Here is a 22,624-nt window from a genome sequence, read left to right on the forward strand (position 1 = left end):
ATAAAAGATATCTAGTCTTTTTGGCAAGATATTTTGCCAGTGCCCATCAGGGGGCATTCTCAAGATTATAGGTTAAGTACTACATCCTTATTTTGTAATTGAACAAATCAGTGACTCCTAGAATAGCCTAGGATGGATTCCACCTTCTCCATGAAGTCTTCTGACTGCTTCTTGTCTATACCTTCGTCACACATTTTATAGTATTTAATCTCTGACCATAGAGCATAGGTTCTTGTTCACTAGTGTTTGTTCATTCACTCATTCAACAAAGGCTGACAGAGCACATTTCTCTGTACTGTGCTAGATATTTGTAGGAGATAAAAAGATGATTAAGGACTAGTCTCCACTCAGGAAGCACCTACTCTTAGAGAGGAGATATAGAAGACAGATTCAACATAGATCTTATAAAACAAGTATAAGTTAAATGAAACTGTGTGCATACATTTTATCAACTCAATCAGGCTGCATCAGTCCTTAGTGAATAAGCACTGAGTGCTCGATGTTTCGCGTCCCACAGGACCTGGCCCAGTATCTATTGCACACCTATGTTAGAATCAGTACAACAGGCATGGCCCCTACCTTAGGAAGCTCCCTCTCTATTGGGGAAGATAGTATCCACATATAAGGGCTCCTCATCTGAGACCAAATGAAGACAAATTGATAAATACACTCTGAATAAGGATATGATTCAAATGGAAAGATTAAAATTAATGACTATGTGGCCCAAGACCTGATGTTTAAAGAAGAGAAAAAGAAGAGCAAATTGTCATTCGAAACTTGATCCTATGTGATTAGAGGAATCTCTCAGCATGAAACTTGGTGTCTGACACTAGGACAAAGAAGTTGGCACCAGGAGGTTAAGCTGGAGGGAAGATGTACACTGAGGTCTAGTGAAGGATTTCAGTTTGGAGGGCAGATTGGCAGATAAAGGGAATAATCAGACTGTAAGCCAAGTCAAGGCAGGAAGAAGCTGATGGAGGGGTGCTCCAAGATGTAAGATCGCACAGAGCTCACAGATTGGGGAGCGAATGGGTCATGAAAATTGGTGCTACATCTCATCCCTTACTGATGGTAGTGGGAGGAAAGCACTCAAGTTTAAAAATACCCAAAGCCTTTGTTCTAGTAATCCCTGCAATATAAACTAATCGATCCCAAGGAAATAATATTAAATATGGAATTTAAACCTTCCTATATAAATATATTCATCAGAATCTAATTCATAAATGGAAATACTGAAAACCATCTAAATAATTACAAATAGAGGAATGATTCAGTAAATGGTAGCATATCAAATTTAATAGAATATTCAATTAAACCATTAAAATTATATTTACAGAGTGATTTGAAAAATGATATGCAGGATGAAAAAAAGCAAGATTCAAAACGGTATGAACAATTTTAATTTTGACTGAAAGTTACTGAGCACTTATTATATTACATATGTAGTAAAGATACTTCATTTAAATAATGCCATAATATAGGTAATCTATTTTATAGATAGGAAAGTGACTCAGAGAGTAACTAGGCAAATTAACTCAAGGTCACAGCTAGTAAAGGATATGGATGAATTCAAATCAAGCCAGACTCCAAGCCTGCCATCTTCCAGCAAGCCACCCTACCCCTAAAAATACTGCAGTTATCCCTAAACTGATAGCAAAAGAAACCCCCAGCTTAGCAAAGAAACACGAGACAGAACTATGAAACGAAATTAAAATAGTGACTATATAGCAAAATAGAACTATGGATAGTTTTAACCTTTTTTCTCTTTTTTCTTTTCTAAGCTTCTTAAATAGCACAATGTATTTTTATTTTAAAATATTAAAGTAAAAATTTAAAAGTGGTGTTATAAATAGATCAGAGATCCTTTCTTATTACCAACATGCCTACCATTTTATTATAGGCAACTTCTATATGCTAGTGCACTTCTGCTACATAAAACTTCCCTCCCCGCAATATTGCTATAAAGTAAGAAATATTATATTCGGCTCACCTGTGGAGCTTAGCAAACCAGGTAGAAGAAATTCAAACCTAGATCTCCTGGCTGCATAGCCTGTACTGTTTCTACTCTTCTTTCTACCCCCCACGGCTCAGAGGTTCTTGGTTCCCTGCCCTGACATTTTATGACCATTTGAGCTCTGGCAAGCACATGTTTATAAGCATAGGGCTGGTTACTGCTTCCTAAGTCAAGGTGAACTAGGCCTCCTGGAAGCATTTACCCACCTTCTGCCACAGCTAGAGTCCCATCTCCCTACTCCCACTTCCATCCCTGAAACTTTGGAAAGAACACGCTTCTCACCTGGCTGTAGGCACTGAGAGGTTCAGGGAACATGACTGAATATAGAACAGAGAGTTCTTAGGGCCACAAAGAAGATGAGGAAAAACTGGCAGGGGCCTGAGTCAGTTTATGAACAAAGAAGGGCAGACAACAGTGGTGTTCTGTTGAGGAGAAGATCGCAGAGCAGATAACAATGACAGATCAGAGTCCTCCACTCTTCTGTCCCAATAGCATCTCTTGCTGTCTTTAAATCTAGGCAGCACAGGAAATGGGTACAAATCCACAGGTACATATCATCTGGAGAGCTCTCACTAGTTTTGTCCTGTGATTGCATCTCCTGAGCAAAAGGGTTTACTTTTTAAGGATAAAATGGTTCTTGTACCTGATCAAGATTTTCAGGAAGCTTATAGTCCAATTTGTAGCCTACCTCTAGCAATGATACATGACTGTGTAGCACTCATTTCTGTATGCTGTTCTGATTTCGTATCATTATTTCCTACCATATCGTTCCTTTGTTCTTTCTGATCCCTCACTTCCACCCCAGGAGAGGATTCTAAGCATTATGATATTTACCCTATATGTGGTAATGTCACCCCTAAGGGGGTGAAAATTGATTCAGGAGGAGGGGGCAAAAACTCTTACCTGCTATGTATAAAGCATATGTATAAATATACATCTAGTACATAAACAGATGCCAAGTATATTTTTGAGAACCACTGACCTATACAAATCAATCACATTCTTGAGCGGCCCATTGATAAAGGGAACACCTTCTTCTGAAATGAGGTTGTCAGACACATCGTCCCCAGAAGTAAAATTACACAAGATGCAGAAGTCCAGTCTCACCCCCTTCCACTGCCTCAGCCATTCCCATGTAGTCCCTCACGTGCAGTGAAACCTGCAACTGTGACCTTCGTTCCATCCTTCGAGACCAACAGTCTCCATTTAGTGGCTTACAGAATAACCTGTGTAGGAATGGTGTGTGCAAATGCAGATTCCTTGGTCTCACCCCAGTGGGTCTGAGGTGAGAAGCCACAAGCATCCCAGTGGATTCTGATGGGCCTCACTGTGAGAGACATTCTCTGCATAGTGTCTCCACTAATGACTCAGGCACCTAGGTGTCCAGATCGCACTCCAAACTCCAAAGAGTCACACTCTATTTGCTAAAAATGAAGGGGTAAGGGTGGATTTGTGATTGGTTTGACTTTATTATAGAAAAGCTTTGCCTCAGATAAGTCATTAATCAAGTACCAGTTTTCATTATATGTGTGTGGGACTGACCAGCATTAGGTCATTATGTTCACAGCTTCCAGAAATCAGTGCCTCCCCTATTCTTTCTGGACTTAATTGTGGCAGGTCTCCTCGTTCTCTGGCCCAACAGAGTATGACATTTAATGCGGTGCTGTCTACCCCGAGTGGCCTCAATTTCCCTCACTGCTCATGGATGATGCAAGCCCAGCATGACAGGCTGTGGAAAGTATGTTCAGGTGCCTGGCTCCCTTCAGTCTAATGCCTTTTAAATCAGGATCCAGATTTGATTTGCTTTTTCCTTGCCTTCCTGGCTCCAACTCTTCCAGGCTCATTTTTCACTTCCCTGTCAGGCTTCCCAGGGCTTAGGGGCCTTGTGAGCCAAGTCCTTCACACTTCACAGACAACCCTCCCTCCCAGGCCCGTCATCTAAACTCCAGCACTTGACAGGCCCCCACCCTGTTCCCATCACCTTGGCCTGCCTTAAATCCTGCTGGAGTTTCTGAGAGGAACAGACTTGCCTCTCTTAAAGCAGGGGTCCCTAACCCCTGAGCCGCAGACCTGTACCATATCTGTGGCCTGTTAGGAACTGAGCCACACATTAGGAGATAAGCAGTGGGTGGGCGAGCAAAGTTTCATCTGTATTTGCAGCTTCATCTGTATCTGAAGCCACTCCCCAGTGCTAGTATCACCACCTCAGCTCCACCTCAGATCATCAGGCATTAGATTCTCACCGGTCCCTGGTAGGAAAAAAGTTGGGGACTGCTGTCTTTGAGTAGTTGCTCAGGGACTTAGCATGTCACCAAACGAGAGAAAATGAGCAGGTCTATTTCTTACCCTCACCAGCCAGCTCTGTCAGGACACAGGTATCTATCTATTTACCATCACTGTGTCCCCAACTACTTTCGTTTCAGAGTGTTCTTAAGCAGAGACAGGGGGCAGGAATTGAACCTGAAGGAGCCATTAGGTCTGACATGTAATGTCAGAACTCACGTCCTACCTTCCCAGACATCACTGCAGCACTAAAGGCTGGTGTGTGTGTGTAATGGGTGCGGAGGGGTGAGTTCATAGTCTTGGCTGTTTGAGAATGTGAATCCCTTGAATGCAGGCATAGTCTCTTGGTCCTCTCTGTCACCTTTTTATCCCAGGTATACATCCTGCATGTAGCTAATGTTTGCTGAACTGAATTAACCTGTAAACCACCCATTCAAATCAACCTTCCTGAGTGTCACAACTTCATGTAGCACTGGGGTCAGCTGGTGGGCACTAATAAAACCAAAATCTTGTTTAAATTTTTTATTTTTATGGAGTCATGGAATGTTAGAGCAGGAAGAGGCATCAGAGTCATCTGGTCTGACCTCCTAATTTATAGATGAGGAAACTAAAGCCTCTTGGTCAGAGCAAGTTAGAGGGAAAGACCCAGGCACACGACTGCCAGGCCAGCCCTCCTAGTGTCACACCATTGGTCCTAAGAGCAGCTCACTCCCTACGATGAACAGCAAATTGTCAAGCAAAGAAATTTGCCATGGACAGCATTTTAGCCTCACCCAGCTGACTGCAGTGTATTTAAATTCATTCTTGTCAGCTACGATCCAACCAGGCCTTACTGAAAATCTACCACGGGCAGGGCACCATCCTAGATACTACGGAGAACACAAGAATGAGTATGAAGTTGCCCTTCAAGGGCTCTCATTCCAGTGATAAATACATAAATAACCAGACAAAAGCCAAAGATAATACAGTATAACCCTTAGGTGATTCAGGATTCAGAAGGGAGGCGACCATAACTGGCAAAGAGTAGCAGGATAGGCTCTCTGGTAGAAGTGACATTTAGAAGAGCCTGAGTGGTTTTGGGGCCCAGACTCCAGGCAGAAAGATGACGGAAGTAAGAAAGGCAAAGCCCAAGACCTGCTCAGGGATAGTGGGGCCCAGGTTTTAGGGCAGTTGGGTAGAGCACTGGTCCAGGGGACTGGCTTGAACTGTGGAGAACACCAAAGGGCAGGCAAGGAGCCTGGACTCAAAACCACGGAGGGTGTCTGGGCTGAGAAGTGCTCAAAGAAGAACCTCGCAGCAGATGAAGGCTGGAAGAGCCTGAGGGAGGAGCTCCTGGGAGCCCTGGCAGGTTAGCTCAGTCCCATGGGTGGGATCTCACCCCTCGAATGAGGCCAGGCATTTTTCAGCTCCACTGCCCACTAGTGGATAGGCAGATTTAACTCAGGGAAAGTGACTGGAAGCCCGGCCTCATTCTTCAATCTAGTTCTCCCTGAGAGCACTGTGCTCTGGGAGTGACTGGGCCTCTGTTCATACATTTCACTCCATTTAATTCTGCCTATCTTTCCCCAAGTGCTTAAAAATGAGAGACAGGGTAATTAGCACTTTCTACCTTCCTACAAACATAGAAAGCTTTGTACACTATAAAATGCTACACAAATGTAGGGTACATTATTTAAAATAAGATGTGATCAGAACAAAATACAAAGAAAATTCCAACACCAAGATATTGGAATGGAATAAAATAATAAAATATTAAAGATGGGAACAACTGTTAAGATCATTTGGTCCAATTCCCATCCTGATTTATAGCTCCTGAATACTGAAGTCCTCACAAATGATGGTCCAGTCCTCTTAGACATATCCAGTCCTAAACAACTAATAGTTCCTGGCTTGTGATAAAGTGCTTAAAAAACATTGGCTGAATGAATCAAATCCAAACACTTGAAGTCTACCTTAAATAAAAGCAGAACATTACTTTTTTTTTTTTTTTTAACAATGCAAGAGATTAAAATTTTGAAAATTCACAGATTGAACAAATAATCTCTTTTTAGTGGGCTCTACCAGGAGCTGGGACTGAGAAGCATTTTTTTTTTTTAAATCTGACATGTGAAATAGGGAATGCATACTAAAATATATAAACCACAGAATTCCAGATCACAAAGGGCCTTAAAGATCATCTAAATCACTATTTTTATATGAAATCGGAGACTCAGGGAAGTTTAGTGGCTTGTCGAAAGTTCTAAGGAAACTTTGTAGGAACTAGAACCCCAGTCCAGTGTTCTTTCCACATGTTATATTAATCATCTAATTAAATTCTAAATTGTCTAGTGCAGAACAGAATCCTCCTAGAATGTGGCAAAAGAATACAATGGGATAAAAGAGCTAGAAAAGGCTTCGGAGAGGAGGAAAAGTTTAATTTTGTTACCAAAATTGATAATCCATTAGTTGCAAGATTGCTGATGTTGGCAATCACATTTTAGTTTTATTTGTTGTCCCATTATCCAGAGCACAGAGGAAACTCAACTCGTATTGGCCAACTTTTAAGAAAGTAGTGCCTAATTATTAATTTCATTTAAAGTTGGGAAGAAGTTGCATTTTACAAAGACTGTGAACATCTTGGGTTCTGCAAAAATTGTATCTATGTGAAAAAATAAGCCAGATCTTGATAATATCTCCCATGCCTATGTATATGCACATTGATGAATGCCAAACCTGGCACTTCATACCTTGTCCTTCGGGCAACCGGGAGCTACCACTAGAGAAAGAAAAGCCTACACTGCTGTCTCCATCGCTCAATGTTTATTTTGCCACACAACTTTATTTCCACTTCAAGGCAGACAGTCAAGATGATTGAAAACATGCTAAAATAATGGGAGCCTAAAGGTCTTATTACTAGAGAGATAGATGCATCTAGACAGTACCAGCCTTCTCTTTCTTCCCTGGTGGTTATAGAAAGTGGGCAGAAACAAGAAATGTCACGAGGCACTTCCTGTCCATCTTTTTGCTTTCCCAGTATTAAAACATTTAAATAATTTAAAACAAAAAAAATCTATTTACATGGTTCCATATCCTCTTCTAATTTTTGGTAGTGAACACACCGATGCTTTCATGTGGTGGTGATCAGACCATACACAGTGTTCTTGCTCTGCTTCTCTTTCCACTTCATATTAATTCACACACATTTCCATTTATGAACGTAGCTCCCCGAATGACCAGTGTGTGATTATGTAATATCTGCCATATTGATGGGTTTGTTTAATTATCTCCTTTTGAGCACAGGCTAGCTTCTTTCTTGTTATTTTACATAGTGCTCTGAACATTTTTGTACCAACTACTTTTGGTCTTCTCCTTTAAGAGTTAAGTTATAGAGTGAAAAGCAGAATTCTTGGCAAAACATATCAAGGATTTTATCGTCCCTGTAACATTCTGCCAATCTGAGCCTCAGAAAGGCTGAATCAATAATTAGAGCTCCAACAAAGGAAACCTTTACCTGTTTCCTCACAGTCCCACAAGTGTGCCCCTGGCATCTTTTATTTTACTAGTTTTTCAGTACTTTAAAGGTATTTTAATCTCCACATGTTTAATTGCTTGCAGTGTCGTGTCACATATTTTGATGCAGTTCTATATATTCTTCCATGCCCAGATTTTGTCTACATTTCTTTCAATGTAAACCATGAATTCGTATTTGACCATTTATTAAATACAATCTGGACGCTGAACTCAGATAGATATCTCAAGCGTTTTTACAGGCAATTTTATTGTACTTAAAAAACAACCAGAATTAATTCCTATCTATTGTTAAAAAATTCAAGCAAGAAGAATGTATATAAAGTAAAAGGGGAAAGTTGAGGGCATAATAAAATAGTAAAAGGTTCCTTTCCCTCTTACTCTTCCCTTCCTTGCAATAGTATCATTGCCCAGATATAACCATTGAAATCATCTTTTTATTCTTATTATTAAAATCTGTAATTCTAGATAATATACTCTGTATCTATTTCTTGATTTAAGAATTTAGACAAAGCTTAGTGGATTCCTGCTATGAGTGACAAGGAATTTTGCTGACTTACACCGACCCTCTCTCACCACCTCTGTTTTGAATTTTCTGATCTTCTATTGGACACTGGTGGTAAGATGACAAATTCAAATGCCTACAGTGTCTGGCAGGATACTAAAGTATAAAAAGTGGGCAGGGACAAGATGTCACAAGGCCCTCCTACCCATCTTTTTCTCCCCCACTATTTATATGGACATAGTTTGAGAAAAAGCAGTCAACACTGGCAACAGATGCTTGCCCATGTGTGGGGTGATGACTAGGAATGGGGGGAACTATAGCAACCTGGCAGAGACACGCTTAGATGCAGGGGTAGTACTCATTGACCAACTGTCGCCACATGGAAATGTTGCCAGATCTTATTTTTTGAGAAAAGCCATTCAGAAATGAATTGAATGTATAAGCATGTCTTTTGTAAATTTTAGCTCAAATTTTTTGAGACCACCACTGGCCAAAGACAAAAGGTCTGTATACCAAATATGGCCAATGAGCTGACCAGTTTTGACCTCTGTCATTATGGTTTTAAGTAATATACTCAAACTTCTGTTATTTGATCATCTGTTTTTAGATGGTATCTTCTCATTTCCACTCTGTAAGATGAAGACATTAGCATCCTTATAGTTTTCTCTTCCTTTCTTTTCCCACCTCTACCTTACCATTCCTTTACTTTTGGCTTGCTAAAGCTTACAGAGTTTACTTTCTGTTCTGTAACTATAACTTAACAGTTTTGAGCTTTGTCTATGGATTGATTTAAAAAATGGAACAAGAATTTTCTTGATAGCAATATTATATTGTACGAATATTTTTTTCAAATATCATGTGGCCATGAATTAACTGTTCACAACCTATTATTAAAGAATTAGTTTTCAAACATAGGTAGCTGGTGTGGGTCTTCCATCCCTTTCATCCCTTTGATATTCATCTCTCATCTACTAGTCCTCTCTCCTGTTCTCAGTGCAGCTCTGAATTCATTCTTTTTAACACTTTAGGTTCATTTCAGTGCATGGGAGGGAAGAAGAGTTAATAAGTCTGTTCAGTCTGGCATTTTGAACTAGAAGTGGCCACCAACTGTTGACAATTGTAGTTTCAACAATACTTGTCCTATCATTTCCTATCCCGCTGCTTTTCCTTTGAATACTTCAGGAACTGTGATACATGAGCAGCTTGCCACCAGCATCCTTGCCATGAGAGTTTCTGGAACAGACAGCTATGGAAATTTCGGGAGCACATTCATGCTTGCTGGGATACCAAGAGTACCATTCTTCAATAAAAATGGAAGACTAAGATTCTTTCATCGAGAGATTACATTTTTCTTCAAATGAATATTGTGCTTTTAGTAAATTTTCAAGAGTTCAATGTCTTGTTTCTATTGTGAATGGAATAACTATTTTAAACATATCTTCTAGCTATGGCTCTCTGGAATATGGGAACTGAATCAAATATATGAGTGGTCTCGATCAGCCCTGCCCAATAGCACTTTATGTGATGACAGAAATGTTCAATAATCTGTGCTGCCCAACACAGTAGCCATTAGCCACATGTGGCTATTAAGCACTTAAAATGTGGCTACTGTGGCTGAGGAAGTAAATTTTTGATTTTAATTAATTTTAACTTAAATTTAAATAGTCATATGTGGCTAAGGGCTATCCTATTGGATAATATAGCTCTAGACCTGGAACAACTCATTCTCATAGAGGAAACAAGACAATAAACAATAACTAATAAAATTATAAACTGATAAAAAGTAAAAATGAGTCATATATGTAAGTATAGGAATTATATAATTCCTATAATATATGTAACAGAGGAGGGAGCAATCAAGGGTTAGAAAGCTTAGAAGATTAGATCTATGAGGTAGACCTAAGTGCTCATGTGAAAAAAAAATGCCAAAAGATGTTAAGTAAAAAAATCAAGTTGCAGATCAGTATGTGTATGTAGGTCCACGTACGTGTGTGTGTGTGTGTGTGTGTGTGTGTGTGTGTGTGTGTAGAGAGAGCGAGAGAGATCATGTATATGTGCTTATATTTGCATAGATCATTTCTGGAAGGATATCCAAATTGCTGACAGTGGCTACCTCTGGAGAGTAGAAGTAAGGGTAAAGGCAAGGAACTTTTTTACATTATTCGCATTTTTGTTTTAAAAATCATTTAACCTTTAAATCATTTTTTCTTTATAACAAAGTTATAGGCACAGAGATGACTAATGAATAATACGTTTTAAAAAGGCCAAAGCAGTCAGCTCTTTCCTGTGGTTATTACTCATGAATGACCTTATGTGATTATTGGGAATATTCCACATCCTATTACCATGGCTCCTCTCTCCTCTAATAAAATGCTTTAAAAATATATATATACTTAAGGAAAGTAGCCTGAAAGAGGTAGAATTTAAATTGGACCTTGTGGCTGGACAGAATGGAGAGATGGAAGGGCATTCTAGATTAAGACATAGCTGGAGGAAAGGGATGCAGGCATGTGGCAGGCAACAGTGAGGGCAGGGAGTGGGGATGGGGTAAGGGGAGATAAGCCACTATAAGGAGCATGGGACCAAACCCTACGAACTTGACTGGCAAGAGGTCTAGAGTCTTAGACCCTACTTACCATCTTGGTTCTCGGGGGAACCAAATGTTTATTGTGCACTCACCATCTGGTGGGCATTGTGATAAATAAGAAACAGCCACGAGTTCAAGGAACCAGATGGACATGTGAAAGTGGTAGTATCATACAGTGTGAGGAATACAAGATTTGGATCCTGAAGAACTGCTTCTATCACTTACTGATGTGAACTTAGAAAGTTCTGTAATTACTTTGAGGACCTGGTTTTTTCCTCTACAAAAAATAAAGATAAAGCTACCTTACCATGAAGATAAAATGACTAAGTTTACATGCCTGGCCCCAAGAGGGCATCAGCAAATACTTGTTCTCTTCCTATTATACTCTGCCTCATTCTTAACCCCAAATTGATAGGGAAGATAAAATATTTTTGTTTACCTTTTCTCAACAAAAGTGTTATCAGAACAAAGTATCTATTATATATGTGTGGGCTGGGTGAGCAGAGCTGGACAATGCTGGAGAGCTAGGAGCTGATTGTAAAAGGCCTTTTTAGGCAGTGCTGAAGCACTTTGAGGTTCAAGGATATTACGAGGGGGATGACATAGGCAAAGGGCATTTTAGGAAGATCACTTAAGTAGCAGTAGGAAGGACAAATTGGAAAGAGAGATATCAAGAAGCAGGAAATCAGTTTTCAAGCCACTCTAGCCTTATCTTAATCACCTATAAATTCCTATAATACTAACTATTTATTGAACTATTTAAGCATCCAATTATATACATTGTCATATCCTACTGCTTTTATGCACATATTTTTCTCCAGAACCACACCATTAAGACTCCTCTGAGGACAGAAAGCAGACCAGATACTTTTCAAATTTCTCAAAGTGGTTGAGTGCTTTTGAGTTAGAAGTGAACTGGGAAGAAGTTATTCAGGGGAAGGATACTACTATTGGCTAAAGTAGAAATTGAGGAATGATTCTGGCTTTCATGGGTCAGGTTTTCTCATGTTCCTTTCCTCTATCTTCCATGACTTAAACATAAACATGCCTTGATGAGGCCCGGCTAGCTCTTGATTGTGAAGCTCATGCCAGTAAACACCGAGTATCTCAGCCTGTACTGAAACCTCATTTGGGCTGTACTTTTCAAGAGACACTGAAGTATCAGCTCATTTGATTCACCGAACAGCCAGGACCTATCACCATGTTTGTTTTTTCTGATAAGAATGAATTCCAGGGCAGAGGGGAAGATATCTCCAGTAATTTCAGTATTTTTCCCACCATCTCGCTCCTTTCATACTTGACTGTGGTGGTGGCAGGGGAGAAGCCCATTGATACTTCAGTCACCTGCATGGGCAATAGAACAGCTGAAAGAGCTCCAGACAGCCCCTGACATTTGTGGGGCCCTGGCTATCAATACATGGAGGCCTGCCTGTGGCCCAGCAGTGCTCACCAGGCAGTGGCACAGTGAGACGTACTACTCTTTCCGTCCTAGTTGCATCCTGCACTGTGAGAGTTCTCCTACACATATAGGTGGACGACAAAGCCCCATGTCCAAGTTTCAACTACATTCTCATCTCCCCAAGCAAACAGGTGCCCCTTGACCACCCCACTCAGGCCTAATAACATCTGGGAAGAAGCCCACACAGGCCTTGGAAGTGGGCTTTCATCTCCCCAAGCAAACAGGTGCCCCTTGACCATCCCACTCAGGCCTAATAACAGCTCCTGGGAAGAAGCCCACACAGGCCTTGGAAGTGGGCTCAGTACCATTTGGTAAAGAATTCTGGGGTGCTGGGTGTCCAGAACATGGGGAGTAGTATGGTTCCAGTGGGCATATCCCTTGAGTACCCAGGCCCATGCTCTGAGGCGAAGGTACAGCCAGATGAGGAAACAGGGGTTTCTAAGACATGGGCTAGAACAGGTTGCCTGGGTCTAAAGGTGGTATTTATGAGATACAGAGTCAAAGTTTTATGAGTTCCTGAAAATATAATCTCCTCAAGGTTTAGGCTGTCAGAGACAAAAGAGGAGGATAGTTTCAGCCTAATTAATGGACTTGATCAAATAGTTGTTCTATAATGACATTAACTTACTACTTGCCCTACATGGTTGACTTCCTCTCAGAAACCCTAGATCCTGTTGGTTCACGCCAGATGCCCACAGCCAAGAAAGAACAAATTCTTCTAGAATGCTTTAACTGCAGGACCACATTCAACTCAGAATAAGGTATTCCCCTCACTGTTGGTAGATTTGGTAAGGGTATGAGAGTTTTTTAGTTCTTCTCTGTGCTATGTCTTCTCCCCAATTTATTCCCATAGGGACGATATCTCCACATGTATCTTATTAGATGTTTATCAGTTAGGAATATTTTTTTGTAAAATTTCCTGTGTGAATAACCTCAGCCAAAGATCATATCTGGGAAAGTCTTTAAGCCTTAGGACTTTTGTCTTTTAGCTGCTGGTCTTTATGCTACCTCCACTACTATATCTCCATTCACATCCACCCCAACCAATCTTTAGTGTTCTGGTTTACTGCCTCATGGTTTTAAGATGGCTGCCTGAGCACCAGACATCACATCTACATTCAAGGCAGGAAGCAGCAGTGATAACTTTTTTTTTTTTAATCAGAAAAGCAAGAACTTTCCCAGAAAATCCCTAACAGACTTCAGCCAGAATGTGTCTCTGTGACACCATTAGCTTCAACGGAAGTCTCTACAGTGTCCTCTAGAGTGAAAAGTGTAAGGGTAAAGAGGATTATAACGGGTTATGTGTTGGCTATCCAAAGTATCTACCACGAACTAGAAAAACCTTAGTTGATGTGAGAGACTGAGATCCACAGAGTCGAACATTTCATAGTTTGGGGCTTCTCAGAAAAAGACATGAACCACAAGGGCCACCTGTGGTCCCACCTAAATGTCACCCAAGTCTTCTTGCTAGAAAGAGAGGCTTTATTGGAGGAAGGGGTTCATTAAGTCCTCGGCCTAAAAACAGGCATAAAAAGGAAATGGGGGGCAGGGCAGGCAACAGTTTTTACCTCTTTCAGGAATAAAAACAGAAAGCACAAGTTTAAACCAACTTCTAATTACCAGCTTCAGGAGGCAGTAGGAAACAAACATTTATAACTTTCTCACATGTGTGGTGTCCATATAGTTTCTACAGTGATGGGAGGGTTGCTGTGCCACCTCAGAAGAAGCTGAGACATCCTAGTACCCTCCACACCCAGTCAAGGCTCAAGCTGTTGGTAGCAACTTTAAAGAGAGGGTTGGGTGGGCGGACAGGGAAACAGACAGAGATCCTAAAGACTACTATAAGAAAGAGAAGGATTACTGCTGGCTGCAGTGGACACCAGCCTAGGCCAAAAATGTAGCTTCAAGGCTTTATTTTAAAATCACTCATTTGTAAGAGATTCTGCAAGAGCCCAGTTACTGAAGAGCTGAAGTCCTGAGGCCTCTGCAAGACTGACCTGGGACTGGTTTGCTGCAGAATGAGCATCTGAAACAGGATGTGTCCCAGGACCTGAAGGGAGAAGTCAGCTGCAGGCAGAATCAAGTGGCGGAAGCAATGAAGCCTATCATGCATTGGAGGCAGAGAACCCCTGGCCATGCTCAGTGGGCGACTCCTTTGGAACCCAGTCTTTTACAACTAGCAACTCAAAGCCCATGTCACTTCAGGTTAACACTACCGTACCCTTCCCTTCTCTGAGGGCACCATATCAGGAAAACCCCTGATCAAAACAATCAGCTTCCTCATTCTATAATCATCTGAGGTAGCCTTGTCCTGATGCAAAACTTCCCTTTGTGCCCTTTGCTATAGTACTAATACACACTTGCAGCATGCTAGTTTACAAAACACTTTCTATGACAGCCTCTGCCTCTACCTCTCTTTCTTCAAGTTTGAGATGGAGCCAGATACTATCTAAAATCTCTCTGGAGTAGTCTTCCTTCTGTATTCACGCTGTACCAGCATGCTGCCAAAGTGTTGTTCTGGGTTAATTCCAATCAGGTGGTAAGTGGTAAAGTAGCTCTGCAGGTTGACTTTTAAGGAGCACATTCATTTTGACATATAGTTCTCATGTAATATACGATGTCAACTATATAAATTTTCATCAAAATAAAAATTTTACATAGAGAATGCTATATTTTAAGAATAATGCAGTCAACATCGTGAATGCATTAAATGCCATTGAATTTTTTACTTTAAGATGCTTACATTTATGTTATGTGAATTTCACTTTATTAAAAACATACTGTATTACTATACTTTTAACTTTATAAAGTGCTTTTACCATTTTATTTTTCAACTCATTTTCTTTTCACATCCCTTTAGGCCAGAAATATAGAAGCGACTGGTTGTTTCTTCTCAAATAAGAAAACCTAGGTCCTTAGAAGGTATGACCTGACAACCGGAGAATGACGAGCAACAAAGAACTCCAGTGTGCTGACTCCTGGGCCAGTACTCATTCTGCGAAGGTTCTAAATCAAATAACTCAAAGGAATGGCTCCCTGGTGACCTCCAAAGTCAGCAAAGGAAGCAAGTGCATCATTATGCTGTAAGGAAGCAAATTCATCTCCTCCTTCCCATGTCTGTCAGAATTGAGGAAGGAGGTCCTCTCTCAGGGGTAGAGGGAGGGAGGGTGGGTATGGAGATGAGATCAATTTTGCTAAGCCATTTTTTAAAAGTTCATTTTTAATTTTTAATTTTAAGTGTAAATTCAATGTTTTATAATGTATTTGCAAAGTTGTGCAACCATTGTCACTATCTGATTTCAGAACATTTTCATCATTCCACCAAAGGAACCCTGTACCAATTAGCATTCTCTGCTCCTCCCTAGGCCCTGGCAACTAGTAATCTACCTTCTATCTCCATATGTTTGTCTATTCTAGACATTTCACATACATGGAATCATTCAACATGTGGCCTTTTGTGTCCAGCTTCTTTCACTTAGTATGATGTTTTCAGCGTTCATCCATGTTAAAGCATGTATCAGCACTTCAGTCCTTTCTACAGCTATCTAAACCATTTCTAAGCTCCCAGGGATTCTTCCTGTTGCTTCTTTCCTGCCAGCAGTGGGAACGGGGGACTACAGTCAGGGTAACAGAAAAGAACCCTCATCAGGGTAGAACCCAGAGAGAAGAAACAGATCCCTCAGCACCATCACCACAATCTTCTTCAGGTAAAAGATATGTCGCATCTACCAGCAAAGAGTCTTAACTAGACAGGCGAGTGTCAAGCACATAGTGCAGTGCAGCCCCAGGCCATTTCAAAGCAGCAGCCCCTGCACACTCTCCAGATGAGCACCCAGCCAAATCTGGCACTTAAACAAAAGCAAGGACCAGTGTCATCCGGGAAGAGCGATGTGTTCAACCTCTTCCTTCTACAAGCTTTCAGAGGCCTGCTCTTGAATTGAACAGTCGACCCTTGAACAATGTAGGAGTTAGGGGCACCAACCCCCCAAACAGTTGAAAACCTGTGTATAATTGTATTTAGCCCTCTGTATCTGTGGATTCTCAGCTGCGAATCAAAAATACTATTTTTGACCCATGGTTGGTTAAATCTGCAGATGCAAAACCCAGGGATAAGGAGGGCTGATTGTATATTTGTTGAAAATATCCATGTATAAATGTACCTGCACAGTTCAAACTCGTGATGTTCAAGGGTCAACTGCAGATTCATAGTGCAACCTACGAATTCCTCATTACCTCAGTTGTCTTTTGCTCAGATCAAAGCCCTCTAGCTTCTAAAGCATTGCCTGGTGTAGATCCGCCATGTTTAATCCCAGGACAAATATCACCTGCACCCCCTCCCCCAACTTCCATGACACGCCTCTCCATGTCAACTTGACAATTTGACTTTCTAGTGGTCTGAGCCAGCAGCTTACTAAAAGTCTTTCCAATTGGGCCTAACATCAGATATTCTGACAGCTAGTCTTCACTGTTCCCATCTTCTTCACCTTTCTAGTACAAAGTGGACAAGGTATTATCATGACCATTTGTAGAAGAAGAAATGGAGCCCTTGTAAGAGCAAGAGAACAATGCTCATTAGCGAAAAGTGACAGAACTGATAAAGGGTCTTATATCTAATCCCACCACTCCGGGTGTATCAAGTGGATACACGAGGAGGTTAGTTAACTAAACACTCCTTCCAGGGAGGAATTGAAAGAAAATTATAGTCAGTTCTCAACTGTCCATATTTGAGGGCACATATTTAAACCCAAGCTGTATGCTTCCTGCCACCAGCCCACATCTTCTTCTTCTATAATCCGGTAGCACGTACCCAGCCATAACCTATAATAATAGCCAAATATTCCATTGTCCCTCCCCATCCCCAAGTTTTCCAACACAGACCAAAATCAACCATAAACAAAAGAAATAGGGCAAGTGGTATATATTCATTTTATATGTGGGTCCAAAACAAACCAGGTCCTCTACCAGATCCAGCCTGCTGAGGAAAAGGCTCAAGAAGGAGTGCCGATCTCCTCCCATCTTCCCCAAACCTCCCGTCCAGCTGTGCTTCTTACCCTCCCTTCAAACTTGGCAGTGGCTCCTTCTTTGATGCAGAGGTTCCTAGGGGGCAAAATGAAAGCCGGGGCCTCGGTCAGGGGCATGGAGCCAGCTCTCGAGGGATCCATACTGAAGGAGGTTTTAGAAACGTGTGTCGAGGAAGCCAGCTTCACATCCCCCATTGTCTGCAAAGAAGAAGGAAGTCCAGGTCAGATGAAACAAAAAATACAACCCCGTTTCCCCTCAGGCAGCACTGGGCCCAGCATGCTGTCTGGGCCCCAGTGTTGTGGGTTTTACAGGGAGTGAGTACCTATTAGGTCAGGGTCCGCCTGGAGCTCCTCTCTGGGAACGAGAGGCTCTGTGTCCTCCACACGCAAGGCTGCCAGGGTGAGGCCCAGCCAGCCCCAGATGCCAGCTCCCAGGGCCATGCCCCAACCTCCCCAAATCCCCATGGAGAATTTCTAGAAAAGGGTTAACTGGGGCAAGAACAGAGAAATAAAATGGTCCTCAGAGTTTTTACAATGGTATCTAAAATCAGTATTTATTAGTCATTGACCCTTCAGAATCAACATCTAAATTAGGCACTTGTAGTAGAAAATAAAAGCTGCTTTTCCCTGAACTGTGAGAGCTCACAGGCTAAAGAAAAACAGGATCCATACTCCAAGAAAGAAAGTAGTTTGGGACTTAATACGGCAAGGATCCGGGGTGAAGTGATCGTGTGTGGTTGAATGAAGGGAAAGAAGCAAGGTCTAGGGAGGACATCCTATCTCTGGGGATCAAATTGTGAAAAGCCTCAAAGGTCACAGAACTTCAGAGAAGAGAGTGTTTTAAGATTATCTAGGCTAATTCTTCCATTTATAATTGAGGCCCAGAGAGGGTAAGTCACTTGCCCAAAGAGAAAAAGCAAAATGATGGCATCACTGGCAAAAATACCTCAGGTCCCTCACTCCTGGTCCAGGGCCCAATTGGGAATAGACAAGATGTTGATGGGGACTGGCAAGGTTAGCTGGGACAAAGGGATTTCCTCAAGATTGTGGAAGTGGAATCAGTAACAGGTATGAATCTGAGTTCTTGGTTGCAAACTACAGAAACTGACTCTGGCTCTCATAAACAGAGATGGGATCTGTTAGAAAAATGGAGGTTAGGGGGAGCTCCCCAAAATCCACAGGAAAAGCTGGAGAAAGAGACTTGGCAAACAGGCAGCAGTTGAGAGAAGCTGAGTGTCAGATCCCAACCAAGGTCACTGGACATCCGTGGCCACATTAGAATACATCGTAAGATTCCTGTTCCAGGTTCCAAGTCCAGGTAAAAGCCTCACGAGGCAGAGATGGCTCCAGGTTGGAGACCATGTCTTATCCTCTATGAAATCCATGGTGACTGGCCTATTGCAGGCATGCAAAAAACATCTGCTACACTGAAGAGGAACAGTATTCCTAGTTTTTATTTTTCTGTTCACTTTCTTGGGCTCTTCAGTCACACACTTAAATCCCACACTGTGAGTGGGGTAAGCTGCCACAAGTAAACTGTGGTACGTGAGGCATGTAATTAGTTTGTTTAAATTTAATAACATCTAACAAAAATAAATTGGAGATAATATTTTGAAGTTCAAGTTAACACAACAAAAACCTAGATTTGTTTGTAACGGGGCACATCGCTGCCTGAAAAAATCCAGCTTTCTCTTTCACTGATTAGCTTTGCAAACAAAATCCTTTCCAAATGATAAGACTCACAGTTTCAGTGCAGTAGGTAACAATGAAAACAAAACTTATGTAGCAGTACTATACACCAGGAACTATTCTAAGCACTTTATAAATATTAGCTCATTTTCTCTGCACAACACTCTGAGACAGATAATCACATCATCCCTGTTTTATGGATTAGAAACCAAGGTGCAGTGAGATTAAGAAATTTGCTCAAGGTTATAGCATTTAGTAGGGGTCAGAGCTAGCTGGCACTTGAACCCAGGCATCTGGCACAAGAGCCCCTATTCTTAACCACTGTGCCGGTTCACCTCCTGCAAGCAGTCAGAGTTGGCTGGTGGGAAGGGGGCATGAGGTTGGGGTAACACAAGAGAAAGTCAAGGGCTGCTACCACATATATAAAAATTAAGATTTTTCTCTGTCAGAATATATCACTGAGAACAGTAAAAGATGGATAAGAATCTGATACAGAATGTTTGCAACAAAAACAAATAACTAGGACACTTTACATATAAGAAGAAAACTGCCTGACAGGTAAATGGGCAGAGGCTATGCCTTAGATGGTTGGTTCACAGAAGACAAAAGACCATTAAACAAATAGACATTGCCTAGCCACAATAAGAACCCAAGAATGCAAATTAAGAATGAGCTATTATCTTTAAAAAACTAACCCAACTGACATTTAAAAAGAAAGATAACATAAAATGGCAGTGAGATGTAGTGAGATAGACACACTCATACCCACCCAAGAGAATATGATATGATCTTTCTAGAAAGCAACTTGGCAAAAAGAGTCTGAACAAAATGTCCACCTTTTCCCCCAGTAGTCCTGCATTTGAAGATGTATGATTGAGAAACAATCAGAGATGCAGCCAAAATTTATATATATAAATGCTAATCACATTATTTATAGCAAAAGAAATAGAAAAATAATCCAGTTAAATAGAAACAGAATAAAAAAATTAAATATCTAAAGTTAAATACAACGGAATATCAGGCAGTTATTTGAGTATATACTTACAAGGAAAATAATGATAGGAGTTTAATAATATGAAAATTTTAAACTAAAAATAAGTTTTATTATAGAAAATTTCAAACATACAGAAGAGTAGAAAGGATGATAAAAGGAGCACCTCAAATACACATCACCTAGATTCAACGATTAGCATGGTGCCATATTTATATCAGTGTGTTTGCAGAACTACTTCAAAGTAATCGTGATATCATTTTAATGGCAAGAATCAGGATATATTCATTCACTCAATTAAAATATGTTTATTGAACATCTACTAAGTAGTATCTGTCAACATCATCATCCAGCTCCCAAAGGAAAACCATTTTCCTCATCCTACAGGACCTAGACTCTTTTCGCCAAGGACAAGACCCTCAGGCCAGCCCAATTATCTTCAGGGCAAGGGTAGCTGAGTGAGATTACTGTATAACAGTGGTAGGATGGCAGAACTCTGTGAAAAAGTGGGAAAGAAGGACTTGTCGGGTCCTTTCTAGCAGCACCATTTAATGGGCAGGGTGTGTGCCTGTGACATTGTTCTGGGCACTAATCTCATTTGGTTGCCATAATCTTGCAAGGCAGTTCTGACTATGCAGGACACCAGGGCTCAGAAAGCCAACTGTACTTGCCCAGGGTCATATAGCTCAGAAGAAACCAAAGCATAGTCTGATTGCAGTCATACCCTGTGGACTTCCTGGAAGGCCCCATGACCCAGATGAGACATTTCCTGCTATTCCCGGTAAAGGCAGATGCCGTAGGCAGAGTCTATTGTAGAGAGAAATATTAGGAGTTGCAGAGAGGAAGGCAGGGGGCAGGGAACACAACTCCCCTTCTGTTCTCAGGCCTGGCTTTGGAAAACACAAGTCTCTTCCACCTCTGCTTTCTGGGGAGCTGGAAACTAGGAGTAGTGACATCAGGCCTAGGACCTTCTCTACAAATCCTCTTGATCCGAGACCTTCTGAGATCCATCCAAACCTTCTGAAAGCCCCGGATACTATCATCAAAAGGAACATGCCTGGCCTCAAGAACACAGAAGACAGAAGTCATCCATCCCTCGGGAAGGTCTGGCTTTACGGTTAGAAACAGAATAGGCAAGTCCATATAGCCATAAACATCCAGTCCCCTGAAAGGCAGTTGTGGAGGGCAGGTATTTAACTATCATACAAGCAGGACCAGAGCCCAGTCCTAATCGGCCAGACATACCAAACAGCTCTACTCAGCCCATCGCCCTGCCCACTGCCATCAGCAACATAAACAGATTCTGTCTACACTGCCAATTCATGGTTACTGACATATTTATAATGCTCTATCAAAAGGAAAAAAGAAAGAAAAAGTAAAAAAGAAAAGAAAAAGGAAGGAAGGAAGGAAGGAAGGAAGGAAGGAAGGAAGGAAAAAAATCAAACCAAACCATCCTTGTCCCTCCTAATCTCTTGTTTAGCCTGGTGACCACATTCCCACTGAGCACATCAGAGGGCTGAGGAACTTCCACAATATTTTCTATCAGCAGAGCAGCACTCAGCAGTGGCTGGATTCAAACATACCAAATAGGGGAGTTCATTCAATGCCACTTACACCCAAATCAAAGGCCAGAGAAGAAGAGAAAAAAATGGAAGAGACGGTTAAAAAGAGCAGTGGTCTGAGAACTGGAAGAAACCCTCCTGTCCCCAACACACACACACACACACACACACACACAACACACACACACACACACAACACTTGGGCCAAGGTTCCCCTCCAAATAAGGTTTCCACAAGTAAAAAAATGTATTAATCATTCAAAGCAACACTAAATTAATTTGACTTTAATTTGATCAGAAGCATTTTAATTGTGTCCTGAACCCAGAAAGGAATACTTTCAACTATGGCCCAAACAGAGTGCAACTCTGAGGCAAAAAAGACTCAGAAAAAAATTAAAAATCAAGGATCAAATATGGCAGAACAAGTTTAGAGAAACCAGCTGTCCCCTTCCCTACGCAAAGTGCATACATTTTAAATGATCCAGTCTTTAAGCACCTGATCCCTCAGCAAGGCATTCTGGAAATACCATGCCTTCCCTACAGGAAAGGGCTCCTGGCAGGATCTGTACTGGAAGCCTGGCTGTCAGCAGTGAACCCACCAACCAGCCACAGCACATATCAGAGGCAACAAACCACCCAGGTGCAAACACCCCAGGCAATGACAGTTTAGCTCTCCCCATCTAATCCTCTCTCAGCAGCGCACTCAAATCCTGACAAATTCCCTAATCGCCTAATCCTTGGGTGGCTGTTCCTCAGCTGTGGGCTGTGCCAGGCCGACTTGCTGTGACGCACAGGAGCAAAGAGTGGGGCAGGGCCACACACCAGAGAACGGACATGCCTTACCGTGGCAACTCTCACATGAGTCGAGACGCCTGGGCAGCCACGCTTTACCACACTGTACTGCAGAGATTCCTGTCCAACCAAGGTCCTTCAAAGAAGGAGGAAAGGGAAGGAGAGACAGGGACGCCACTGAGCCCAGAGCCAGACTGAAAAAGTTAAGGAGAGTT

General features: G+C 41.6%; 1 protein-coding gene across 6 annotated transcripts in view; it reads right to left on the reverse strand.

Annotated features, from left to right (window-relative positions):
• Nucleotides 1-22,624, reverse strand: part of MYLK (myosin light chain kinase) — a 236,631-nt gene that overhangs the window by 141,169 nt on the left and 72,838 nt on the right. For 5 of the 6 annotated variants that reach the window (XM_025052116.1, XM_015595959.2, XM_025052108.1 and 2 more), the window contains one exon: nucleotides 17,407-17,574. In XM_025052116.1, the coding sequence (XP_024907884.1) occupies nucleotides 17,407-17,571 (165 nt within the window). In that variant the 5' untranslated portion in view covers nucleotides 17,572-17,574. Of the gene's footprint in view, nucleotides 1-17,406; nucleotides 17,575-22,460; nucleotides 22,572-22,624 lie in introns of those variants that run through there. The other variant, XM_015595967.2, reaches the window with a different exon arrangement.

Source organism: Pteropus alecto, unplaced genomic scaffold (genome assembly GCF_000325575.1).
Source record: "Pteropus alecto unplaced genomic scaffold, ASM32557v1 scaffold251, whole genome shotgun sequence".
Taxonomy (NCBI): Eukaryota; Metazoa; Chordata; class Mammalia; order Chiroptera; family Pteropodidae; genus Pteropus; species Pteropus alecto.